Source organism: Scyliorhinus torazame, chromosome 5 (genome assembly GCF_047496885.1).
Source record: "Scyliorhinus torazame isolate Kashiwa2021f chromosome 5, sScyTor2.1, whole genome shotgun sequence".
Classification (NCBI taxonomy): Eukaryota; Metazoa; Chordata; class Chondrichthyes; order Carcharhiniformes; family Scyliorhinidae; genus Scyliorhinus; species Scyliorhinus torazame.
Window position 1 is genome coordinate 302,369,819 of NC_092711.1, and position 27,098 is coordinate 302,396,916.

General features: G+C 44.7%; 1 protein-coding gene across 1 annotated transcript; it reads left to right on the forward strand.

The window, feature by feature from the left end:
* The first annotated feature begins 182 nt into the window (after positions 1 to 182).
* upf3b (UPF3B regulator of nonsense mediated mRNA decay) lies at positions 183 to 20,666 on the forward strand. The gene is made up of 10 exons (XM_072505839.1): positions 183 to 393; positions 1,687 to 1,793; positions 7,527 to 7,633; positions 9,866 to 9,991; positions 13,272 to 13,385; positions 15,045 to 15,088; positions 15,219 to 15,410; positions 15,497 to 15,651; positions 17,805 to 18,108; positions 18,846 to 20,666. Exons 1-10 carry the CDS (start codon positions 283 to 285, stop codon positions 19,011 to 19,013), a joined length of 1,428 nt encoding a protein of 475 aa, XP_072361940.1. The 5' UTR covers positions 183 to 282; the 3' UTR covers positions 19,014 to 20,666.
* The last annotated feature ends 6,432 nt before the right edge of the window (positions 20,667 to 27,098 follow it).

A 27,098-nucleotide genomic window follows, 5' to 3' on the forward strand; every position in this document is an offset into this window, starting at 1 on the left:
GCCCACTCCTTGGCAACCAGTGACCCCTGCCCCCCACTACGCACTCTCGCTGCAAAACCTCGCGAGCTGGAGCGGGTCCCCCGCCCCCCCCCCCGGGGAAAATCTCGCGGTGACGTACAAGCACCGGCCCCGCCCCCTCCCATCCGCCAATCAGGGAGGGGAGGCAGGTCTGAGTGACGTGACAGGGAGCAAAAGGCCAGGCTGAGCTGAAGTTGGGAGGGAGTGAGGGGGAGAGAGAGAGACGGTGGCGGGGCCTGCACGCTGGAGGCCGCCTCACTCAATATGAAGGAAGACAAGGAGAATACCAAACCCCGGGAGAAGAAGACGGAGGTTAAATTGGAGGAGCGGACGGAGAGAACCGAGAAGAAGGAGAAGAAAGAGATCTTGACCAAGGTTTGTGGAGCAACAGGCCTGAGGCTGGCTTAAGTTCAGGAAGCGACGCCTCCCCCAAATGGCCGGCTGTTGATCACAACAAGACCCTTGTCGATCACGCACCTTCTGCTTTTGTAAATTAAACCTCAGTGTTCGCCCACCTGCTTTTGTAAATTAAACCTGTCAGTGTGGGTGTGCAACTCCCAAGGCGGCTAGACTATTTTCTGGAAGTTCTTGGTTTCTCACTATTTGTTGTCCCCCCCCCCCCCCCCCCCCCCATGCTCATCATTCCAGCGAATGCTTATTTTCATTGTTGCAAGTGATTCATATAGGACATTCACATTTTTGCGTCAGCGACAGTAATAAGGGCCCGAAAGAGCAGAATGAAGATGTACACTTGTGTGACTGAGTCATCCTGGAGTTTGCTTCAAATTTGCCTTCACTAATGACAGAAAATGCTGGAAACCCTTAGTGGGTCAGGCAGCGTGTGGATGACCCTTTAATCAGCGAATGTTTCCAGAATTTGCAGTATTTTGCTTCTGTGTCAGATTTTCCTTTCTCTGTTTTACTGATGCTATCTGTGTTTGCTGTTTGAACTGACAGCAATTTTTAAAGGAAATATTTGCAATGTTTGAATGATCCTGATGCTAGGATAGCCTCTTTAGTCGCAAGTGGTTATGCTATTCGGGTGTTTCTTGAATAGCAGCTTAGTTATCATCTAACTACAGTCACGGAGTCATAGAGATTTGACAGCATGGAAAGAGCCCCTTCAGCCCATCGTGTCTGCACCAGCTGTCAAGCACCGATTTACTCTATCACATTTTCCAGGAGAAAAGGTTGCTGAATGGTTGGCACACAAGGGCCTGTCCCTGCAAATCAGAGGAATATGTTCAAGCCTTGGGCCTTTTTTTAATTACCGAGAAGCTTGGGAAGCCTATAGTTCACTGTTGCTTTTTCCATAACAATGCAATGCCTTGGCCATTCAGAGTCAATTTGCCAAGCAATTGACACCCTTTTCTCTTGTGGTAGAAATTGGCATTCTTGTGTTTGTCCTGATGAGTGCAAGGAAAAAGCTTCGGCAACATGTCTCTCTTTAGAGCACTTATCACATTAGTTATACAACTGCAATAATCGTATTGTTTGCGCTTCTGTTTACGTAGGTTGAATTTACACAGACAAAGTAGTTCACTGGATGTCTAATCGGAGCAATCTGCCCCTAAAATTAAAGCCATTTCAAAATTTTCTAACATTAACATTGTATGTATTTTTTAAAGAAGTAGCTCATATATATTTTAACTGCCTTTACCCCATTAGGTGGTGATCCGTCGGTTGCCTCCCAGTCTAACAAAAGAACAGTTAGAAGAGCAACTTGCCCCATTGCCTGAGCATGATTACTTTGAATTTTTTTCTACCAATTCAAGGTAAGTAGTTTTTGGAACAGACTTTTTTTTAAATCACAATGATCAAACTGTCTTCAAAATCAGATGGGGTTGTCCTTTGTTTCCCCTGAACTCTTTTTTTTTTTATTTGTGTTGATGGCCTCAACCTCCCGTGGTATTGGTCAAGTACTAAGGTGGTGCAATATTCATAGGGTCGGCAGTTGATGAAATCTTGGAACACCACTGAGAGATTTACGGGATGTGGACGTCACTGGTTAGTGTTTATTGCCCATCCCTAGTTGCCCTTTAGCAGGTGGTAGTGAGTTGTCTTCTTGCAGCGCTGCAATACTTGAGGTGAGGGACACCCACTGTGCTGTTAGGGAGGGAGTTTTCAGGGTCTTTCAGGACCAGGATTTTTCCCCAGTGACAGTGAAGGAGCGGTGATATATTTCCAAACTTGGAGGGGAACCTCGGGTGGTGGGGTTCCCAGGTATCTGCTCTCTTGTCCTTCTAGATGGTGGTGGTCGTGGGTTTGTAAGGTGCTGTCTAATGAACCTTGGTGTAGACATCTACCATGCGGTTCAAGTGCAGTCTCGCATACACTTTAAAACTCGGTAGAAATTTGAGTTACACTTCTCAAATGCGAAGTAAGAATCTTTTATTGCCTCTACTGATTACAATTGAGAGAAACTTAAATCTATTCTCAATAAAGCCTTGCCAGCAAAAGACTTCGAGAAGTAATTTATAAAACAATTTTAACGTTCAAAAATAATACAGAAATGGTTTCTTGCTTAAAGAAAAACAGCTTGCGTGAACTTCAAGAGTTAGAGTGGAAAAGTGAAAATACGAAAATAAGGATAGCAAGTAGTTAGATCAAAGTCTAGAGAAAGCCTGGATAGATAATGGCTGTCCGAACTCTCATGTTTAAGGAAAATGTTATCAGTCTGAGGCCATCTGTCCATACCTCGATGTCGTCCTAATTGGTTTGGGTGAGTTTCAAATTCATTTGATTGGATAGTTAACTATCGATCCTCAATGTGCAACATAAATTTTAAATGTTTCATGTTTGAATATTTCTGTGTGCTGTGGAATGTGATTTTGTGCTGTAATCGAGTCTGGTTCTTCCTGGTTTTCTGCTGACTTTCATTTTATCCATATTCTGAACAATGGTGGTTTCATATTACTATGGTGCTTATTTCAACCTTGATCTGATTACTGGTACAGCTCATTTCTTAATATGAAATCTGTTCATTAGAACAATAGTCAGTTCACATTGTCAGTAGAAATGTTGCCTTTATCTTCAATTAGTTTGTGGCTGTGTACCTCTGTTTAAGTTATGTGTTTTGTCATGACCTAAGGTTATGAATACTGAAATCCTTATTTTAAAATGGGTATTAAAGACTGGGCTTTAATATTTACATTAAAATGGCCTTTTACCTACCAGAAATAGCTGATTTCCTTCACTTGGTGAGTTACTGCAGTGCATCTTGTAGATGGTACACATGGCTGCCACTGTTCGTCGGTGGAGGTATTGAAAGTTTGTGGAATGGGGAGCAATCAAGCGGGTTACTTTGTCCTGGATGGTGTTGACCTTCTTGAGTCTTGTTGGAGCTGCACTCATTCAGGCAAGTGGGGAGCAATCCATTACACTCCTGACTTGTGCCTTGTAGATGGTGGACAGGCTTTGGTGGGGTCAGAAGGTGAGTTACTCGAGCCACAGTATTAATATGGCTAGTCCTGTTCAGTTTCTGATCAATGGTAACCCCCAGGATGATGATTGTGGGAGATTCAGCACTGGTAATGCCATTGAATTTCATGGGGCGATGGGTTAGATTCCGATTCCCTTTTGTAGGAGGTGGTCATTGCCTAGCATTTGTGTGGCGCGAATGTAACTTGCCACTTGTCATCCAGACCTGGATATTGTCATCAAGCATGCTCAAAGTTATCTCCGGACGACTGAGTCCATCTTGCACAGCTTGGGCACTAAATCAAAAGCAAAATATACTGTGGATGCTGGAAATCTGAAATAAAAACAGAAAATGCAGGAATTACTCAGCAGTTCTGACAGCATCTGAGCAACAGAGTTAATGTTTCAGGCCAAGGACTTTTCTCAGAACTGACTGAAAATTGTAAGTCTCTCAGAGGGCAGCACTTCTGCACTGTTTGTTTGCAATAGCACTCGGACCCGTAAAAAAAATTGGCCGGAAAAAACCTGATTTGTAGGGCAGCACGGTGGCGCAGTGAGTTAGCCCTGCTGCCTCATGGCACCGAGGTCCCAGGTTCGATCCCTGCTCTGGGTCACTGTCCGTGTGGAGTTTGCACATTCCCCCTGTGTTTGCGTGGGTTTCGCCCCCACAACCCAAAGATGTGCAAGCTAGGTGGATTGGCCATGCTAAATTGCCCCTGAATTGGAAAAAAATGAATTGGGTACTCTAATTTTTTTTTTGTTTTAAAGAACCTGATTTGTGAGCAACCATTTCTGGATTTAATCTTTACAAGAGAATGCCCGCAAGCGGAAATTTTGCAAGTATTTCTTATTCTTACCAGATGAAGCCTGAGTCAGCTTGGCTGACCTGTTGGGGAAATTTCAACTGTAATGTTTTTCACTTTTTGTTCTAACTCTTGTTGAAATTGCAACAATAACTTTCAACCTTTTGAGTTTATCCCTTAAAATTATGTTTTAGTTTGTGTCTGTTATGTTGGGCCAGAGTTCAATTTCTGAACCACAATAATTTATAACTAACAAAGAGAGGGAAGGTTCGAATGAAGGAAGATTTGGAAATCTCGAGAAAAGTCAAGCTAACAGTGAGTAGTGATGTAGGTTAAAAACAAGCAGTATGGGACAGGAAGGAACGGAGTTAAATGGTAATTATACGTTAGTGAATAGGATCCACATAGGGAGTAGTGCGATTGGGGGAAAAAATAAAGGTTTAAATTATACTTTAATGGGCCTCGGAACCTTTGTACAGGCGCCAGCGAGATAGGGCCACACACATGCAGTTGCCCAGTTTTACATTCTTCAGCCGGCAGCCAGCCCTGCGCACGAGCGAATAAGAAAAGTGAAACCGTGCGCAACTGCAGGTTAGGTGACCTGAAAAGGCACACCATTGCAGAGAAGGTGTTCCAGGGAGCAGGGCACTGGGAGAAGGACAGGGAGAAAATTCCAAACCAGGAAGTAGGGCAAGGCCAGGTTCCAGAAGCAGGTCCCGGGTAAGGGGCAAGGACGAGAGCAGAAACTGAACAAAGTTGAGAAAAAGGAGCAGAGCAATATGTTCCAAATTAAAGAGAGAGTGGGATGTGAGGAGCAGACTTGAAGTAAAGTGGGCTGGAGAGAAACTCTGAAGATCCAACGGGGCAGCTGAAGATTGGTGAATGTGAAGCTTGAGTGTGCATGATGACCCAGGAGAATAGAATCTCAGATGATGAGATTGAAACCCTGAGGTGAATCCTGGTTGAATCCACCGAGTGAGAATGGCATTTGGAGATAATATATAGAAAATAGGAACAGGATAAGGCTCTTCGAGACTACTCCGCCATTCAGTATTATCATTGCTGATCGTCTATCTCAACCCCGTACTCCAGTGCTCTCCCCGTACCCTTTGACACCGTTTGAGTCGCGATATCTATCTATTTTCTTCTTAAATATATTCTGTGACTTCTCCTACACACAGTCTTCTGTGGTTGACAATTACATTCTAATACTAATAATCATCAATGTTACCTTTGTTGTGTCATTTCCAAAACTTTAAAGCGCAGTAACAAAAAAAAAACTATTTTGCATATTCAACTTTACTAAATTAAACACTGGATTTTCTGAAGATCGTTTGAAAATATATTGTGTAAGGAACACATTTGAAATTCGGCAAATGCTTACAAGAGCTGATTTAATTTAATTTTAATTCCCAAATGAGTTCTACAAAGGGGAGATTGGAAACCCTTGTGAGAAAGACAGCGTTTCTGTGAGACTGGCTGACTTACGGTGTAAAAGCACCAATAAACTAAAATATTTTTGTTTGCATCGGTTTCGCCCTCACAACCAAAAAGATGTGCAGGGTAAGTGGATTGGCTACACTAAATTGCCCCGTAATTAGAAAAAAAATGAATTGGGTACTCTTTTATTTTTTAAAAACATCATAATCTGCGAAATGAGACCTTGTCTAGAGCACTCTGAAAGTCTAAATAAACCACATCACCCCTTCTCCCTGGTTAACTCTACGAGTTTCATCTTCAAAAATTTCTAGTAGATTTGTCAAACATGATTTCCCTTTTGTAAATCCATGTTGACTTGTCTGATTAAACTGCTACTTTCCAAATGCTGTGCTCTGAAATCCTTTTTTTTTTTTTAAATAAATTTTATTCAAACTCTTATCAAAGTAGGTTACAGAAATAAGCATTCTTCCCAACAATCATCGAGTACAGATCTTCCTCCTCCCCCCCCCCCAAAAGGGTCCGGGTCCACTCCCTCCTCCACTAATCTGGCTAAGACCACGAACACTCCCGCCCAGAATCTTCCCAATTTTTCACAACCCCAAAACATGTGCGCATGATTCGCTGGCCCCCGCCCACACCTCTCACACTCATCTGCTACCCCCTGAAAGAACCCACTCATTCTCGCCCGAGTCATATGCACCCTGTGCACCACCTTGAACTGTATCAGGCTCATCCTTGCACAAAAGGAGGTCCCGTTTACCCTTCGCAGTGCCTCACTCCATGCTCCCCAATTGATCTCCATTCCCAACTCCGCTTCCCATTTCTCCTTGATCTTCACCACCCGCTCACCTCTCTGCTCCCCCAGCCACTTATGTATATTCCCAATTCTTCCCTCCCCTTCCACATCCGGAAGCAGCAGTCGCTCCAGCAGGGTGTATCCCGGCAATCTAGGGAACCCCCTCCAGACCTTTCGTGCAAAGTCCCTAACCTGTAGATACCTGAATTCACTACCCCTCGGCAGCTCTACTCTCTCCCTTAGCTCCTCAAGACTGGCAAACCCTTCCTCCAAATACAAATCCCTCACCTTGACCAGCCCCACTTCCCTCCACCTCTTGTATACACTATCCCCTACCCACCCCAGCTCAAATCCATGATTCTCGCACAGCGGCATCAGCACTGACATCCCTTCCACCCTAAAATGCCTCCTCAGCTGATTCCATATCTTCACCGTGGACTGCACCACTGGGCTCCCTGAGTACCTACTCGGAGCCATTGGCAATGCTGCCGTCATCATAGCCCTCAAACTAGACCCTTACAAGATTCCTCCTCCATCCTAACCCACTCTACCCCTTCGTGCTCTGAAATCCTTGATAATGGACGATCAACTTCCCTACTACCTAAAACGTTAGGCTTACTGGTCTATAGTTCCCTGTTTTCTCTGTACCTCCCTTTTTGAACAGCGGAGAGACTGAGCCAATGGGGCCTACAGAGTTTCGAAGAACCAGACATTGAAAACGTCAGAGATTCTGAAGGGACTTGATAGGGTATACACCGAGATGTACTTTCTTTGACTGGGGAAGTTAGAACCCTGGGGCACAGTCTCAGGATAAGGACAATTTATTTAGGACTGCGAGAAGGAGAAATTACTTCTGTGCTGCATGGTCTCCTATCTCTTGTAATGTATGGAACTTAATCTGGCTATAATGAGGGAAATTTTCTGTTCTATATGTTATGCAACCATAATTAATTACTGCAGATTTAAGATGTGTGACATTCCAACAAAATACAGTTAATTGCTCCTTTTTCAATTTAAATCTTACCTTAAAATCTCTTATTTTTCCACAGTTTATTCCCGCACATATTTTCTAGAGCATATATCAACTTTAAAAACCAAGAGGACATTGTCCTCTTCAGGGATCAGTTTGATGGCTACGTTTTCATTGACAGCAAAGGTATGGTATTTTTAACTCTGTACATCAGTGAGTATGCTGACATCTTCTCGTATCAGGTTCTACTAAATGGCTTCAAACATGCATTTTGAAATATATATTGTGAGAAATTCCGTGTATCCGTCTGTTCTGGGTGTTTAACATTTTTGTAAATCTTTCAACAAGAATGGGGATGTGGAAAGAAACTCCGTACTAAACAAACTTTTACTATTTAGACAAAACAGATGGGGAAGGAATGTTTATTGCTTGAAGGAATAATTGTTGTTGACGTTTCCCCCCCCCCCCTGTAGTATATAATAAATGTATATCTAATAATTACGAGTGATTAGCACTGCTGTGATCATATTTGCTGTGCTTTGAAAGCATCTTAATAGAATGAAAAGTTTCCCTTTGCAGGGTTGCTGTAAAAAGTCAGAACATGTATTAATTTTTAAAAATGATGCTCTGTTTTTTAGTTGTGGGCAACTGTTGTGTAAGGTTATGCGATTTTAAAAAAAATTGTATTGATCACATGGCCAGCAGGGTGGTGCACTGGTTATCATAGAATTTACAGTACAGAAGGAGGCCATTTGGCCCATCGAGTCTGCACCGGCCTTGGAAAAGCACCGCACTTAAGCCCACACCTCCACCCTATCCCCGTAACCAAGTAACCCCACTTAATCTTGTTGGACCCTATCCCCGTAACCCCACTTAACCTTATTGGACACTAAGAGCAATTTGTCATGGCCAATCCACCTAGCCTGCACATCTTTGAACTGTGGGAGGAAACCAGAGCACCCGGAGGAAACCCACGCAGACACTGGGAGAACCACAGCCAGACTCTGCACAGACAGTGACCCAAGCCAATAATCAAACCTGAGACCCTGGAACTGTGCTAACCACTGTGCTACCGTGCTGCCCCGAACGGTTAGCACTGCTGCCTCACGGTGCCGAGGTCCCAGGTTCGATCCCAGCCCTGAGTCATTGTCCATGTGGAGTTTGCACATTCTCTCAGTGTCTGCGTGGGTCTCGCCCCCACAACCCATAAGATGTGCAGGGTAGGTGGATTGGTCACGCTAAATTGCCCTATAATTGGATACTCTAAATTATTATTATTTTTTTAAAATTTGTTTTGAATACAACTTTTGTATTGATCACAACTTTATTATGTCGCTTTTACTTTATTTCGGTCAGCAGATGTTGAACACAGCAGAGAATGGAGTTGCACAACAAATAGAAATCAATCCTGCTAGACTCCTAGTCAATTTAATTTTTAAAAGGAACCTTTTAAATATTATTTGATACTATAAACAATATTTTACTGTTAGTGCTCCATAACTGAACTTGTAGCACATTTGAAAGGAATTTGATTCCTGTGGGGCACATGTTAGTTAGTATTACTTCACTCAGTAAAAAGAATACCAAGCAGGCATAATGTACTCTACCTTAATTTTTAAAAATTCATCTATCTCATTCATGGGACGTGTTTTGTTGGCTAGGCCAACATTTATTGCCCATCCCTAATTGCCCCTGAGAAGGTGGTGGTGAGTTGTCTGCTTGAACTACTGTGGTGCAGGTACACCCACAGGAAGGGATTTCCAGGATTTTGCCCGAGCAACAGTAAAAGAACGATGATATATTTCCAAGTCCGGGTGATGATTGGCTTTTACGGGAACGGGGTGTTCTCTTATATTTGCTCACCTTGTCCTTCTAATGGTGGCGGTCATGGGTTTGGAAGGTGCTGCCTAAGGAGCCTTAGTGCATTCCTGCAGTGCATATTGTAGATGCCACACACTTCTGCCACTGTATATCGGTGGTGGAGGGAATAAATGTTTGTGAATCAAGCGGGTTGCTTTGCCCTGGATGGTGTTGAGCTTCTTGAGTATTATTGGAGCTGCACACAACCTGGCAAGTGGAGAGTATTCCATTACACTCCTGACTTGTGCCATGTAGATGGTGGGCAGGCTTTGGGGAGTCAAGAGGTGAGTATACCTCGCCTCTGACCTGATCTTGCAGCCACAGTGTTTATATGGCTGGTGCAGTTCCTGGTCAGTGATAATGCCCAGGATGTATCCTTATTTACTAACTAAAATGATTGCATAGTCTGTCTAATGAATGTAAACAGGAAACATTAACATTTTAGTCCTATTTGTTTATCAATTTAAGATGATGGAAACACATTTTGTTGAAAGAAGGTTTAATTGTAAGAGCCCATTTATTTTTTTTCCCTGTGTTTGTCTCTCGTCCAACCAATAGGTCAGGAGTACCCTGCTATTGTAGAATTTGCCCCTTTTCAGAAAATTCCAAAAAAGAAGAGCAAGAAAAAAGATGTAAAAGTGGGAGCCGTTGAAGATGGCAATGACCATATACATTTTAGTGATGGTATGGAGAACCTATACTATTTATTACAATGTAAACTTCTTGTTGTAAACTGTAATTTTCATGTCAATTCTATTCCATTTTGTTTCTACTTTATAATGTCTTCAGATAGAACAGAATGTAAACTACTCTATTCTATTTGTCACGATTGTTCTGTCACCCCATAGTAAATGAGTAATGAATGTCTGGATTTTTCAGTCAGCAGTGAAACCATGCTTCTGGTCACTGCCCTTCAGTACAGAACAGCCCACAGAGATTTAGAAATCTTCATGCAATATGTTTGCCTTCCCCTTAATTTAAATCTGGCACCAAGTCAGGTAGAGCACATGATGTCCAGAAACATCAAGAAGTGTAAGCATCCAGGGACAGCGCTGCTGGTGGCATAGTGGTTAGCATTGGCTTGGACAGGGGCTGGTTTAGCACTGGGCTAAAGAGCTGGCTTTTAAAGCAGACCAAGGCAGGCCAGCAGCACGGTTCAATTCCCATACCAGCCTCCCCGAACAGGTGGCGGAATGTGGCGACAAGGGGCTTTTCACAGTAATTTCATTTGAAGCCTACTTGTGACGAGCGATTTTCATTTCATTTTTTTCATTGTTGCCTCACGACGCCGAGGTCCCAGGTTCAATCCCGGCTCTGGGTCACTGGCCGTGTGGAGTTTGCACATTCTCCCCGTGTTTGTGTGGGTTTCGCCCCCACAACCAAAAAATGTGCAGGCTAGTGGATTGGCCATGCTAAATTGCTCCTTAATTGGAAAAAATGAATTGGGTACACTAAATTTTTTTTTTAAAAAAGAGAAAGTGCATAAAAAAAAAGGAAGTGTAAGCATCCAATCAAAAGCAGGAAATTTCTCAGACTGGAAACCAGGAAGTAAAATGCATTGATTATCCTTGTTGTAAACTAAGGGCAGCACGGTGGCGCAGTGGTAAGCACTGCTGCCTCACGGCACCTGGGACCCGGGTTCGATCCTGGCCCCGGATCACTGTCCATGTGGAGTTTGCACATTCTCCCTGTGCCTGTGTGGGTCTCGCCCCCACAAACCCAAAGATGTGCAGGATAGAAGGATTGGCCACGCTAAATTGCCCCTTAATTGGGGAAAAAAAAGAATTTGGTATTCTAAATTTTTTTTTTAAATTAAAACATTTTTTAAAATCCTTGTTGTAAAGGAAATAAAGACTTGGATATACACATTAAAAGCTGAAATATCAGGGCAGCACGGAGGTGCAGTGGTTAGCATTGCTGCCTCACGGTGCCAAGGTCTTGGGTTCAATCCCAGCTCTGGGTCACTGTCCATGTGGAGTTTGCACATTCTCCCCATGTTTGAATGGGTTTTTCCCCACACAACCCAAAGATGTGCAAGGTCGGTAGATTGGCCACGCTAAATTATCCCTTAATTGGAAAAAATGAATTGGGTACACTACATTTTTTTTAAAAACCTGAAATATCAAAAAGTTTTAAATTAATTTATTTTACTAAATTAAGTTTGTATCGTTCTTTTTTTTTAAATTAAGAGTACCCAATTCATTTTTTCCAATTAAGGGGCAGTTTAGAGTGGCCAATCCACCTACCCTGCACATCTTTTGGGTTGTGGGGGCGAAACCCATGCAAACACGGCGAGAATGTGCAAACTCCACACGGACAGTGACCCAGAGCCGGGATTGAACCTGGGACCTCGGCACTGTGAGGCAGCAGGGCTAACCCACTGCGCCACTGTGCTGCCCTATTACGTTTGTATCATAATGGACAAAAATTACATAAATGAAGGCCTGAGAGGTTCTTTAGCAATAGTTATGACTTGGTATAATATTTAATATCCTAGGCCAGTATATTGTTTCCTGCGTCCAGTCCATTGGTTGGAGACCTGCATCAAGAAATTAGGCAACTTTGCGGAGTTATAAACAGTATTCAAAATCATGCCCGTTCTTTCAATCTATCACTAAATATTTTGTTTGACTAATTTTTAATTCTATAATTCAAGGAAACACTGGTGTCTTAGATGGGAAACAGCTGTGCAATAATTCATGTTGGCTCTCCTAAGATGTTTAAAAATGGCATCATTCTAATTGATCTTTATGCTGCAGATAACACATAATCTATTCCTACTTCAGTCTGAAAGGTCTGTGATGCTTTAACATGCCAATGTTAAGTTGCCATGACTTTTGCTTTCTTTAGCTAGATGATTAGACAATGCATTTTGTGCAACGTGGGGGTTACAAGTCTCCTCGCACAACGCAGGGTGTTGTGTAGCTACCCCAGGACCAGTATTTTTGGTAATTGGAGAGAAATCTGTTGTATGGGCTGCCCTTTTCTTGACTAAAGGAAGCTGCATTAAAAGAGTGGCTGTATTTGTTCTGTATGTTTGAGGAAGCTGAATTGCCAGTAGTTGAAGTTCTGGTCCCTCTATTGTTACTGTGCTATGATGTTATTACAATTCTGACACTTTTGAAGTTTACTGAAGTAATATACATTTTTTACTGCTTTAGTACCACTTATTGGGGCAGGGAACAGGGAAAATATTCTTGAATATTATGAATATTGTTTTGATATAATGTGGCTCAGAGGTAGTTCCTTCCTGTGTGAAAGACATGGGCTTTTAACGAGATCTGAGAAACTATTTAACTGTGTTGGGGAGGTGATGGGAATCGGAGATGAGCTCATCCTTTTTCAGGGTGAGTGCTTCCAGCAATCTTAAGCACCAAGCACTGGTGATGCCTAATCCAGAGGCACTGGGGCTAATTGCTAATGCTCTGACCACTAAACTAGACTGACATCAACTAATCCGGAGCCAGGGATTGCTGCACAAATCTGTCCCAAGTAAACAAACCTGCAAAAAGTCCAACAGAAAGGATTAACAACCAAAAATATTGGAATTTAGCTGTTTTTCTTTGAAACTGATATTTTGGATTGTCTTAAAAAGCATAATAACGACAGTTAAACTGCTGCTGAGGGTAGAATGATACAACATCTTGAAGCAATTTCTTGTACACTACCTTGGGATACAGGTTCAGTCTTGCTGCTTTAGATGGGTACAGAAGGCATACAAGTTGCTATTCCACAGTTGTAGTTCCTAAACCGCACTGTTTGTAACGGCCCTATTGTCAATGCAATGAAAGTTTTTATGCCACCAGTTTCTCGGAAGCAGATTTAGAGGATAAAGATTTTTCTCCCAGGGAAGGGGGCAGGTTAATTGGATGTAAGAGCCTTGCATTAATTTTTCTTTTTGAGTCTTGGTTATGTTTGTTTTAGGATTGGTAGAAGTTTTTTCACTTTTTTTTTAATGTTTCAGATCCTGAATATAAGAAGTTTTTGGAGAGTTATAACAATGCAGATGATGAGAAAAATTCGAACAATCCCGAGACGCTGCTGGAGGAAATTGAAGCCAAAACGAAAGAGTTGGCAGGTAAAATGAGCTTTTTAAATAAACCTGATCAGTTTCTAAGCTGACATCGGTTTACTTGTTACAGTTTGTAGATAAAAATGACGAGTTGCAGAATTTGAGCCCATGAATTAATTTACTAATCATTTTCCCTTCAATATTAATCTTTAACTACATATAATGACCATTTTTTCTAAATACAATTATCCTTAATGCAGGGCTACACAAATTGACAGTATTCATTTCCTTGATCTTCCCTCCTGGTTTGTGATGTGTCCTTGTCAGGCTATTATTACAATCCCAGACTAGACCCCAACAGTGACCAGGATACTGGACCAAAACCCTTAAATTTTAGTTTATTTAGAAGACTACAAAAAGAATGATTCGCCACAGGAGTGATTGCATGAAGAAATAGAGATTTGGTATTTTTAAAACAAAATTTTATTAGGACTACAATATAAAACTCTTAACTTCACACCTGAAAGAACAGCTTATAATTACTCCTTAATTACTACTAGGGAAGCACGGTGGTGCAGTGGTTAGCACACTTGTAGTTTTGAGGACCAGGGTTTGAATGTGAAAACCACATTCCTCTGATCAATTTCACCTTCTGGCTCCTAAAGCTCCCAAGCCCTGCAAAACAAAATTCTTTTTTTTTAAGAAACATAACCACTGCAGTCAAACACACTATAACCCCAGGTTTTTAACCCTTCTATTGCCCCAGTATTTAGAAGCCGATATCCCTAAAATCCTCCATTCGTCACACTATATGTAGACATTGGATCACATTATAACCTGCCTAATAGATGTTTGGTTATCATTTAAAATAGACAGAATTATTCTGTCATTGTCACGGATGCATAATCAGGCCTTGCCTTGAACAACTTGCATGCCAAATTATTTTAAAACACATTTCCCATTGTCTGTTACTTGTATTTGCTTTTCTGTTCTTCTGTATTCCTTTCTCACTGCTTGCATAGCCCTGATGAAATCCTAAACCAGGGCAAGTAGTCCAGCGCATATGATATTAGGATTCAAATCCTACCATGAATTGGTGAGCTGGTGCCTGAAAAAATGACATTGAAACAGCTGGGTGGTTGTGTTTATTGCTTAATCCAATTGATGCACTAAATCCCTTCACGGGAATGAATCTGTTACATCTGTTCATTCTGGAATGGCGTGTGCCCCTCGTCCACCCTAAGTAGCTGACTCTTGGTGCCCTCTGAAGCATCCTAGAAAGTCATTCGAGGCAACTTGGGTTAGGTGATGAATGCATGATCCCCAAGAAATTCAGCCCTGATTACACACACAATGGTCATTTGCTGCAAGTGTCTATAATATACAGTACAGAATGCAGCCACTTGATCCAACCAGTCCTTGCCTTGTTAATGCTCTACTTGTTGCTTCCAACCTTCCTCATCCAACTCTTATCAGCCTAATCCTCAACTCCATTCTTACTCCCATCTAATTTCTCCTTAAGTACATCTATACCATTCATCCCAACCACTCCCTCTGGTTCCACATTCACACCGCTCTTTGTAGAATTATTTTTTTTTTTCTGAACACCCCATTTGATTTATTTTATACATTTATCTTTTCCCAGTGTTTTGCCATTTTGTCAGAACTCAAAATCATAGAGTTTTATTTTGCATGGATGAAATAATTATTTTTTACATTTAACAGCTAAAAAAACCACACCCCTTTTGGACTATGTGAAAAATAAACAGGTAATGACTTTCTGGTTTTTTTTTTTTTTTAAAGTCAAAATATGGAAAAGCAGTTTTGTGTTTATTCAAATTATGTCATTGTGTGTGTCTCTATTTTCTTCCTTTCCCCACCCTCGCTTCCTGTTGCCAGAGAATACGAGAGGAAAAAAGAGAAGAAAGGAGGAGAAGAGAGCTGGAAAAGAGGCGGCTCCGAGAAGAAGAAAGGAGAAAATGGAGAGAGGATGAACGGCGGAAAAGGAGAGAAGCAGAGAAGCAAAAGAAGATGTTGGAGAAAGGATTTGATAAAGATAAGGACAGATCAAAGGATGAACCAAAGATAAAGGTACCCGAAACAATGTCAATGTTCTAACAAAAGCACTTTCATCTTTGCAAAATGTCAAGCAACAAAATATCATTGTGTGTTTGTAGCTTCTGAAGAAGTCAGATAAAGGGGATGACTCCAGTTTAGAAAAGCCCAGGGAGAAGGTAAAGAAACTGGAGAGAGAAAGAGCTAAGGAGGACAGACCGTTCAGTGGACAGAGTAAACGCCTGGAGAGTACCATCAAAGAAGATAAAGGAAAAAAGTGAGTGAGAATAAATTAAACTGCTTATATCCTTTTCCAGTCTTGTTACTTGGATGCTGGTTCAGTATGCACGATCACTTGCCCATGGTACTAAATTGGTGTTGGTGGTTTGCATGCACGCTACAATCAAGGAGGAACTCAATGATGTAAATTGTAAAGAATTGTTCATTCTGAGCTCATATTGTCATGGGCTTAGTGCTCAAGAACTGGTTTCTTCCCTGTATAAGTTCAGAGTTGCTGCAGCGTCAACCTTGGTCTGATTTCTCTTGGTATATTTCTTCCAGTGTACCTTGAGGTAATTCCTAGCTTAGGTAAACCTCTTCTTTCTTTGTATTGAGCATCAATTCCTGGCAAACACAATGGAGTGGATATGACCTAGCCTCCGCTTAAGCATCTTTTGAACTATTCATTCGGGGTTGATGTGAGTGGCAGGGCTTGAACATATTTTCCCCCTTCTTTCCTGTGTGTATTTGTTGCTGGAATTTGTGGACACAGACCTGTGTCTTTCCACTCTGGAGTCTTACCGTACTGCATTACAGAGCAGTGCAGTGAGCAGTTTAAACTTGTATGTTGAAGAAACAATCTATGGTGAGACATTCAAGTGTGGCAGTGAAAAAAAGATTTGAGGTCTGGTAACTACCCTAACCTTTATCTGGATCAATAAAGTATGATTCAAGTGGATGTTGCACTGTGACAAATTAATTAAGTTACATTTATGTAGCACCTTTCATGACCTCAGTAAGTCCCAGCTTCACAGCTAATCAGGTACTTTTGAGGTTAAATTGAAACGTAGGAAATGTGGTCGTCAATTTGCACACTGGTAGGTTCCATGAATATATGCTCTCGCAATTCACTGATGTTGGTTGAGGGATGAATATTCGCCAGGATACCAGTGCAAAACTCACCAGCTCCTCTTCAGAATAGTGCCTTGGGGATTGTTTGCATCCACCCAGAGTGCACAGAGGGCTTCGTTTGATTTCTTATCCTAAAGATGGCAGCCCTGTCAGTGCTGCACTATGTGTTGTACTAAAGTGTGAGATGTAAGTGGGACTTTAAACCACAGCCTTCTGGCTTAGAGATGCGATAATCACCACTATGTCGCAGGTGACACCAGAGCGTAGGAAGTTTACTTAACTGGTGGCTTGGTTGTAATGAGCCACGTTAATCAGAAATCCAAATTATAACTGTTTGAAAATAACTGGTATGAATTGGCCCATACAATTCACCAGTCCACTTATAACCTAGCAAGCCAGATGAATAAGCTATCATTCTTTGTACCAATTGGCCTTGTCATTCAGTGAATTGTAGCTAGTTAAGTTGTGAATTCAATAAATCTGGCATGGCACCAGGAAAAGATGATTGGGAAACTCAGATTGTCGTAAAAATCCAACTATCTCACATACTTTCTTCTCGGAAGGAAATCCATACACCTATCTAATCTGGCCTGCATGTGTCTCTAGTGCCACGCTACTTGTTTAACTTTCAATGTGTTCTGGAAAGTGTGGTGAACTCAGCCCTATGCATCACACACACTTGCCACCCGCACATTGATTCTGTCTACACCTCCCGCTGCCTCAGGAAGGCAGACAGCATTATCAGAGGTCCTTCCCACCCAGGCTTTGCCTTCTTCCACACCTCTCCATCAGGCAGAAGGTACAGAAGTCTGAAAACCCGTACATCCAGATATAGGAACAGCTTCTTCCCCACAGCTACTAGACTCCTCAACAACTCTCCCTCTGACTGATCTGTTCCCTGTAAGAACACTATTCACAACGCCCTATGCTGCTCTTGCTCATGTATTTGCTTTGTTTGGCCCCGTGTTCCGCACTGTAACCAATCACTGTTTGTCGATGTACCATTTGTCAATGTACTCTGTCGATTATTCTTTTCTTGTCTACTATGTATGTACTGTGTATGTTCCCTTGGCTGCAAAAAAATACTTTTCACTGTACTTCGGTACATGTGACAAATCAAATCAAAGTCACTCCATTTTAAAACCGTCATTAACGTGCACCGTCTTCTCAGGGCAACAAGTGATGAGTAAGTAAATGCAACCATGGTGGCATTCGGCATATCCCAAAGCAAATATAATTTAATATTTTTTTAATTCTGTGGTAATGCTGAGTAAATTTCACACTGTTTGGGCTCGACAGGATTGAAGATGATTGTGGAAGAGACTACAGAGATAAAGAGGAAAGGGAACGTGAGAGACGGCTGAAGGAGAAAGAGCGTCAGAAACGGCAGGAGGAAGAACGGTGGAAGCCAAGGGAACGATGCGAGGCTGACAAACCTTTCCGAAAAAAAGATGAAGAGCTCAAGAAGGAAAAGGATCAAACCAATGAAAAGACCAGGAAGAAGGAGAACTCTGAGACTACAACAAGCTATGACAAGTTGGAGAAAGTAAAAGAGGAGAAGAAAGAAGATAGTGCAGCAAAAAAGGAACGAATCCGGAATAAGGTACCGTAATGGTTCATTTTGAAAATCTTGTAGTAGTACAAAGGAAGGATGTCTTGTCCCGCCAGTAAGGTAGGTGGTTTAATCTACGCCGACGGGACAGGCATTTAGCGGCAGGACTTCAGCCCATCCGGGTCGGAGAATCGCGGGAGGGGGGGCCCGCCAACCGGCGCGGCGCGATTCCCGCCCACGCCGAATCTCCGGTGCCGGAGAATTCGGCAACCGGCGGGGGCGGGATTCACACCAGCCCCCGGCGATTCTCCGACCCAGCGGGGGGGTCGGAGAATCTCGCCCATGGTGTCCCACTCTTAATAATTCTATGAAAGTGAATCTTGAGTACAATCTTTGCTGGCCTGATTGCATTGTAATGTGTTGAAATGTTTAGGTTAGTTTTATAGCTACTAATAGAAAGGTAAGTTTTTTTTTTTTTTTTTTTTTTTTATTTATAACCCTAATCTGTGGTCGTATTGAAACCAAGCAGTGCAGTATCCACTTTTTATTTAACAAATAAGAAATACCTTTTATGGGTACATCAATAGGTGTCCTGAGTTTATCCAATGTCGATGTCCTGTTTTAAGCAATCCAAAAATGTTACTCTGAAATGTAGTTATAAATTATGCACTTTGCTCTTGATTAAAGAAAAGGCATTTTATCATACTGAAATCTGATGACGTTTAATCCAACTTTCAGAAGTTTGATTTATTTGGATGTTTTTGTTTTTTTTCACTTGTTATTTTTAGGACCGTCCAACTATGCAGCTGTATCAGCCGGGGGCACGGAGCCGCTGCAGGTTAATGACGGGTGCAAAGTCTAGCGAGGACAGCTTAAAATCGCCAGACACCAGTGAAGAGAAAACAGAGGAGTTTGAGGCTTCCAGGAATATTGCAGAAAAGGAGAGTGAAGAATGAAAACGGCTGCTGCTAGTAGTTCAAAGGTTGAGCAGTCATGGTACACCGACCAAATGTGGGGAAGTCCAAAAGTGTGCTTACTGGAGAGGAGTTCAGAGAACAAGGCTGGTGTGGTTGCTTCTCAGATAAAATGTTTGAAACTGGTAATTTCCCTATTTTAGGAACGGAGGTTTTATTTTGCCATCACGATTGTGACAGGGCACAAGTGGTTGCAAGGTTATTGCAGTTGGAGGTTAACCGGGATGTAAATTAGACATTGCGCTGACTAGACAGGTGCTAGTGACTCTGAAAATGTTCCCGCCAACAGCTTTGATATGATATTAATGACATCTCATCATCTGCTTCAGTAGACAAATCACAGGCAAAGGAGATATTCTGTCAGCTACAACAGAATTATACCAGCAAATGCTAGTAACTTACCTGGGTCGTAAGTGAATATATAGGTTTGGTGCACCATCACAGATTATAGCATGGGAGACCAAATTCTTAGTGGCCTTATTGACCTTGTCACTTGTGGAATGTATGGAAAGGCCCACGGAGGAAATTGGGAAAGTCGAATTCAGCGAATTTGCTATGGTGCTACATTTTAGGGTTAGACTTGACTTGTCTGGAACTAAAAATGTAGAAAAAGGTACCGTTCGCAATCTGTATTGAAAGGTCTGTAGAGGTTATGTAATTCTTCAGTTCTATTCTTTTCTTTATACCCTTTTAAAAGTTTAGCAAAGAGGTCTAAGTGATTTACGTGGGAAACAGCTTAGACAAATTTAACTTTGTGCAATTTGTGTTTCTGTGCCAATCCAGTTCTTTTAACTGAAATTGTACCCCATCATCCAGCTATATGTCATATGTCAAGTACATATAAGAACACATTAGAAAATAGTTGGAAAAAATTCATACTTGCCTCTTCATGTGTCATCGAAAATGTGCTTTCAACATAACTCCCGCTCTGTTTCATTCAAGGCACTCTTCCTTTGGAAGCCAGCTGCAGTGCCACCTGACTGTTCCTCCAGCAGAGGGTGCTGATCACATGGCAACCTGGAACTTAATTTGTTGATGTTTAGTGTTATGGAAACTTGCTTTTGGATGGATAGATGTGTGCGCTTTTTATTAAACCAAGGTACTGGAATGGCAGTCTGATTTTATTTTGTGGGCATAGAATAGAAAAACACTTAAGATTCATTGCGACGGGGCTGCGTGGGGAGGGGAGGGAGGGGGGGGTGGTGTTCTTAGAAGGGAGGAATTAAATCTGTTCAGTAACCAGTTTTATTTTGAAGATTTACTTCTGAAGAGTGTAGCTAGTTTTGGATCATGTGCGGCAAAATAAACAGGCAGTAAATAGCCTTTTTCTTGATCCCTGATTTGCAATGTTGCTGGTTCCTTATGCTTTTTTTTTACACCTGGTAGACATTGTGCATACATTCAGGGTCTGAGAAATTGGAACAATCAAACGGAAGCGCAATAGGAACAGCAAACACTGTTGGCTTTTTGTGCAGCGGCAGAAAGGTTGCAAAGCTGGTGGTACATTCCAAGAACTGTTGAAACGATTCCTGCAGTAGAAAATTGAAATGTTTGCTATTAGCATTTGCTTTTTTTCATGAATTGTTATTTTCGATAGTGTTGAACACTTGCAATCAATAAATATCAATGATGAGGTGTGTGCTGTTGTTTTGTCCAGAAAATAGCAGTTTTAACAGTATCTTTTTATTAATTTCAGTATATTTCTAAATGGTCATAGAGCTTTACAGCACAAAAAGGCTATTCAGGCCTTCATGTCTGTGCTAGCTTCTTTGCAAGAGTGGTCAGATTTAGTTCCACGCCATTACTTTTTCCCCACGCCATTACTTAAGCCCTCCAGATCCCACCAGCCTTTTAGGTAAGGCATTCTAGACCTTCTATCTCTATGAAGCAATTTCTCCTCGTTCTCTCCCCCCCCCCCCCCCCCCGCCCCCCCGCCCCCCTCGTTCTGGGGTTTTCATGGCGGGCACGAGAGCTAAATCTTGTGAAAAGGCCCAAAGCGGGATTTCCAATTACATAAAATGTAGAAGCGATTATGCACTTCATCCATTCATAGTGGGTGACATTTCCCACCACCAAATGTTGCGAACAGCATTGGCAGCTTATTATGACACCACCTCACCAGAATCACACAATTGTTAGGCTGCAGAAGAAGGCCATTCGGTCCATTGTGTCTGCACTAGCTCTCCAAATGAGCATCATGACCGTTTCCCTGTACCCTTGCACATTGCTTCTATTCAAATAATAAGCCAATGACATCTTGAATGCCTTGATTGAACCTTGCTTCCACCACACTGTGAAAAGGTTTTTCTCACATCACAGTTGCTTCTTTTGCAAATCCCTTTAAATCTGCGCCCTCTCATTATCGATCCATTTTGAGCAGGAAAATGTTTTCTCTACCTACTTTATTCAGCCCCCTTATAATTTTGAATACCTTTATCAAAACCCCTTTCAGCCTTCTCTCCAAGGAGAACAGTGCCAACCTCTCCGATCGATCGTCATAAATGAAGTTTCTCATCCCTGGAACCATTCTTGTTAACCTCTTCTACACTCTCTCCAATCACATGCACTCATATCCTTCCTATAGTGTGGCAGCCAGAACTATACATAATCAGCCCCTACACAAAACTTACTCCCCATGTCACTGTGCAATTACAAGAATGTGTTTCACAACAGCTGGTAATCTGCACTTTGCTTGGCACTCTGAGGTGAGTTGGCAAAGCTTCCATCAATACAACGCTCGCCTTGGTTTCAGAGGTGGTCTTTCAGGCAAGTATCCGCAGAGTCCACATGGGGTGATGGTGGGGTTGGTTTGAAATGTGCTGCCGGGCAATAGATCCAGTGGGGGAAGGGCCAGACAGGATTGCAGGAACAAAAGAGACTGAAGGGTATGGACTCCATTATGAAAGGAACTAGGTGCGACTGTGGGAAAGGAGTGGACGGGGCTGCAGGGGACGAGGGGGGGGGGGGAGGTTCCACACAACACATGACTGGGGAGGCAGGACGGGATCTAAACAAAATCTTAGTTCCAAGATGAGGGCACAGCCACAGCCGAGACAGGCTAGCAGCTGGTCAATTGACATGCAGGGAGTCGGACAAGTGAAGCAATTGTGCCCATTCAAGCAACACTGATCCCTCAAAGTGGCAATGACTACTAGGGCATAGACAAGCTATAAAGGACTCTCTTGGCAATGTGGCCATGAAACACTCAAGTGAATCCTCTGACCCCACTTAACTATAGTAATGCACAAATTGACCATTCGCTCCCCTGGTCAGGCCAAACTGCACAGTCTTGAGTGAAGTTCATGGTAATTCCAGCACCTCAGCTGAAAGCAGAACAGCCAGTTACCTGGCCAAAGCTGGCAGCAGTCCATCATGTGGGTTGGGGGTTACAATTCGTGCATACCCACGCTGGGCATCATTTCACGGGCCAGGACACTCTGGCATTTGCAGAGAAAATTTGAGGCCAGAGTCACAGATGATTCTTTGACCAAACGTGGACCTTTACAAACAAATGCTGACTTGCGTCTCTGATACTGCAGTGAGGCGAGCATCAGGAAGATGGAGTCTGGTGATTACACTGCATGCATTGTTGCTGATGGCAGAATAGAAGGGGAAAAATGCGAACAAGGTGCCTCACCAAAGGGAACCATTGGTAGGTACCTCACTATACCCTGGGTGTATAAGAACAAAGAACTATACAGCACAAGAACAGGCCCTTCGGCCCACCAAGCTTGTACCGGTCATGATACCACCCTTGGCCAAAACCCTCTGCACTTCCTAGTGCCGTATCCCTCTATACCCATCCTATCCATGTATTTGCTGAGATGCCTTTTGAACAGTGTTAATGTATCTGCTTCCCCAACCTCCGCTGGCAACACGTTCCAGGCACTCACAACCTTCTGTATTAAAAACCTGCCTTGCACATCTCTAAACTTTGCCCCACGGAGATATTCAGTGGCGTATGCGAGCAGGGCGGCCGCATCAAGAAGAGCTCCCGCCGGTGGCCACGATTTACTGCGCCTTCGGGGATTTCCCCGATTTATTGATCCCCCCCCACCCCCCGACTATCGTCGGCCTTTGGAGCAGAGGGGTGGAGCCAAAAGGATGCCGAGGTGGCAGGCCCGAGGCCAGGGATGTCCCACATCGGATGGCTCTTACCTAGAATGTAATAAGAAGGCTGAAGTCCGGTCCCAGGGGAACTCTGGGGGAATGTCAAGGAGAAGAGAAATGGCAGGAGCGGTTCGAGGAGATGGAGAATCGGTCGAGGTGGAAGAATCTGCGGATCCTGGGCCTCCCGGAGGGGCTAGAGGGGTCGGATGTGGGAGCCTATGTGGTCACCATGTTAAACTCGCTGATGGGAGCGGGGTCCTTCCAGGGGCCCCTGGAGCTGGAAGGGGCCCATAGGGTGCTGGCGAGGAGGCCCAAGGCTCATGAGCCGCCGCGGGCGGTGATGGTGTGGTTTCATCGGTTTGCTGATCGGAAGTGGGTACTCAGGTGGGCCAAGAAAGAGAGGAGCAGCAGGTGGGAGAATGCGGAGGTTCGAGTATATCAGGACTGGAGCGCGAAGGTGGCGAAGAAGAGGGCTGGGTACAACCGGGCGAAGGCGGTGCTACACAGGAAGGGGGTGAAATTTGGCATGCTGCAGCTGGCGCGTCTGTGGGTTCACCTACAAGGACCGGCACCGTTATTTGAGTCCCCGGAGGAGGCGTGGGCCTTTGTTCAGGCCGTGAAGCTGGACACAAACTGAGGGTCGGGAGTGGGGTTGGTTGGGGATTGCTGCTGTTGTGTTACATTTTGAGGGGGGGTTCTTTGTTCTTGTTCAGTTTTGGTTCGGTTAGGGTGGGTTGGGCACTGTTTTGGTTGGGTCTGTCGGGTGGGCTCTTGGAGGGGGGCAAGTAAACAGAGTAGGGGGTGGATGGCCGGTAGGGGCGATGGGGCCCTGCGGGGGAGGGTGAGGCCCGAGTCGGGGGGTGAGGGGACTGGGCCTGTAAAAGGAGCTGCGACAGAGGAGGCGGGGCCGGGCAGGTGGAAAGCGCAGGCTTTTTCCCGCGCTGGAGGGGGCAGGGAAGGGCGGGGTTTTTCCCATGCTTGGGATGGAAGGGGGAGGCTGAGAGCCTGCTGGTGGGTAATGGAGGGGGAGGGGAAGTCCCACAATGGGAGGAGTCGAAGAAGAGGCGGGAGCGGCCGGGGTCAGCAGGAATCAGCTGACTTGCGGGAGTGCAATGGGGGGTGCAATGCAGCTAGGAGGGGTCCTAGCTGTGGGGTGGGGGGAAACCTGGTTGTTGCTGGTATGGTCAAGGGGGAGCTGGAGGGTGTTGGGACGGGGGTCTGCCGCCGTGGGGAACGGGCCGGGTGTGGGGCACGGGCGCGTGGCTGGCCGATGAGGGGTTATGGCTAGTCGGCGGGGGAGGGGGTCGGGTAGCCCCCTGATCCGGCTGATAACCTGGAATGTAAGGGGGCTGAACTGGCTGGTTAAGCGGGCCCGGGTGTTCGCGCACCTGAAGGCGGATGTGGTCATGCTCCAGGAGGCGCACCTGAAGGTGACAGACCAGGTAAGATTGAGGAAGGGGTGGGTAGGCCAGGTGTTTCATTCGGGGCTGGATGCCAAAAATCGGGGGGTGGCGATCTTGATGGGAAAGAGGGTGTGGTTCGAGGTGTCGAGCATTGTGACAGACACGGGCGGCAGATACGTAATTGTAAGTGGTAAGCTGCAAGGGGAAAGGGTGGTGCTGGTCAACGTGTACGCCTCGAACTGGGACGATGTGGGGTTTATGCAGCGCATGTTGGGTCGGATCCCGGACTTGGAAGTGGGGGGCCTGATAATGGTGGGGGGGGACTTTAACACGGTGTTGGATCCGGCACTGGATCGCTCTAGGTCTAGGATGGGTAGGAGGCCGGCGGCAGCTAAAGTGCTGAGGGGGTTTATGGACCAGATGGGAGGGGTAGACCCTTGGAGATTTGCAAGGTCGGGGGCTAGGGAATTTTCATTCTTCTCGCTCGTTCATAAGGCCTATTCCCGGATCAACTTTTTTGTTATGAGCAGGGCGCTGATTGCGAAAGTAGAGGATACCGGGTAGTACTCGGCGATAGCCATTTCGGATCATGGCCCGCATTGGGTAGACCTAGAGCTGGGGGAGGAGAAGGACCAGTGCCTGTTGTGGCGCTTGGAGGTGGGGTTGTTGGCGGACGAGGAGGTGAGCGAGCGGGTCCGAAGAAGCATAGAGAGGTACCTGGAGGCCAACGATAACGGGGAGGTCCGAGTGGGGGTGGTCTGGGAGGCGCTGAAGGGGGTGGTTAGGGGAGAGCTGATCTCCATTAGGGCCCACAAGGAGAGGAGAGAGCAGAGGGAGAGGGAGAGGCTGGTGGGGGAGATGATGAGGGTAGACCGGAGGTATGCGGAGGTGCCTGAGGAGGGACTGTTGAGGGAGAGGCGTAACCTCCAGGCTGAATTCGACCTGTTGACCACCAGGAAGGCGGAGGCGCAATGGAGAAAGGCACGGGGCGATTTATGAATATGGGGAAAAGGCAAGTCGGATGCTGGCGCATCAGCTTCGGAAGCGGGACGCAGCTAGGGAGATCGGGGGAGTTAAGGATAGGGGAGGGAGTGTGGTGCGGAGTGGGGTTGGCATCAATGGGGTCTTCAGGGACTTTTATGAGGAACTGTATCGGTCCGAGCCCCCCCCACTGGAGGAGGGAGGGATGGGCCGCTTTCTGGAGCAACTGAAGTTCCCGAAGGTGGAGGAGGGACTGATGGTGGGATTAGGGGCCCCGGTTGGGTTGGAGGAGCTGGCCAAAGGGATAGGGAGCATGCAGGCGGGGAAGGCACCGGGACCGGACGGTTTCCCGGTCGAATTTTACAAAAAATATGTGGACCTGTTGGGCCCGTTGCTGGTTAGGACCTTCAATGAGGCAAGGGAGGGGGGGTGCGTTGCCCCCGATGATGTCCCGGGCACTGATTTCCTTGATCCTGAAGCGGGACAAGGATATCCTGCAGTGTGGGTCTTACAGGCCGATTTCATTGTTAAATGTAGATGCCAAGGTGCTGGCGAAGGTCTTAGCCACGAGAATTGAGAATTGTGTGCCGCAGGTCATCCACGAAGACCAGACGGGGTTTGTGAAGGGGAGGCAGTTGAATGCGAATGTGCGGAGGCGCCTGAACGTTATTTTTTTTTTTAATAAAATATTTTATTGAAACTTTTTGGTCAACCAACACAGTACATTGTGCATCCTTTACATAATATTATAACAACACAAATAACCATGACCTATTTTATAAACAGAAAATGAATAAATAATAAATAACAAAAATGAAAACTAGCCCTAATTGGCAACTGCCTTGTCACAAGTAACACTCTCCAAAAATATAATTTAACAGTCCAATATATAATTATCTGTAGCAACGACCTATACATATTATACAGTATATATTAACAACCCTGAGAGTCCTTCTAGTTCCTCCTACCCCCCCCCCCCCCCCTCCCCCCCCCCCTCCCCCGATCCTGGGCTGCTGCTGCTGCCTTCTTTTTTCCATTCCATCTATCTTTCTGCGAGGTATTCGACGAACGGTTGCCACCGCCTGGTGAACCCTTGAGCCGACCCCCTTAGAACGAACTTAATCCGCTCTAGCTTTATAAACCCTGCCATGTCATTTATCCAGGTCTCCACCCCCGGGGGCTTGGCTTCTTTCCACATTAGCAATATCCTGAGCCGGGCTACTAGGGACGCAAAGGCCAAAACATCGGCCTCTCTCGCCTCCTGCACTCCCGGCTCTTGTGCAACCCCAAATATAGCCAACCCCCAGCTTGGTTCGACCCGGACCCCCACTACTTTTGAAAGCACCTTTGTCACCCCCATCCAAAACCCCTGTAGTGCCGGGCATGACCAAAACATATGGGTATGATTCGCTGGGCTTCTCGAGCACCTCGCACACCTATCCTCCACCCAAAAAAATTTGCTGAGCCGTGCTCCAGTCATATGTGCCCTGTGTAATACCTTAAACTGAATCAGGCTTAGCCTAGCACACGAGGACGACGAGTTTACCCTGCTTAGGGCATCTGCCCACAGCCC

What these genes read in the sequence shown, in the direction of transcription:
- upf3b (XM_072505839.1), top strand. Translation starts at nt 283, where the DNA reads ATGAAGGAAGACAAGGAGAATACCAAACCCCGGGAGAAGAAGACGGAG. An exon ending in AAAGAAGATAAAGGAAAAAA is followed by an intron (nt 15,652 to 17,804) that starts GTGAGTGAGAAT and finishes TGGGCTCGACAG; the next exon opens with GATTGAAGATGATTGTGGAA. An exon ending in AGGAACGAATCCGGAATAAG is followed by an intron (nt 18,109 to 18,845) that starts GTACCGTAATGG and finishes TGTTATTTTTAG; the next exon opens with GACCGTCCAACTATGCAGCT.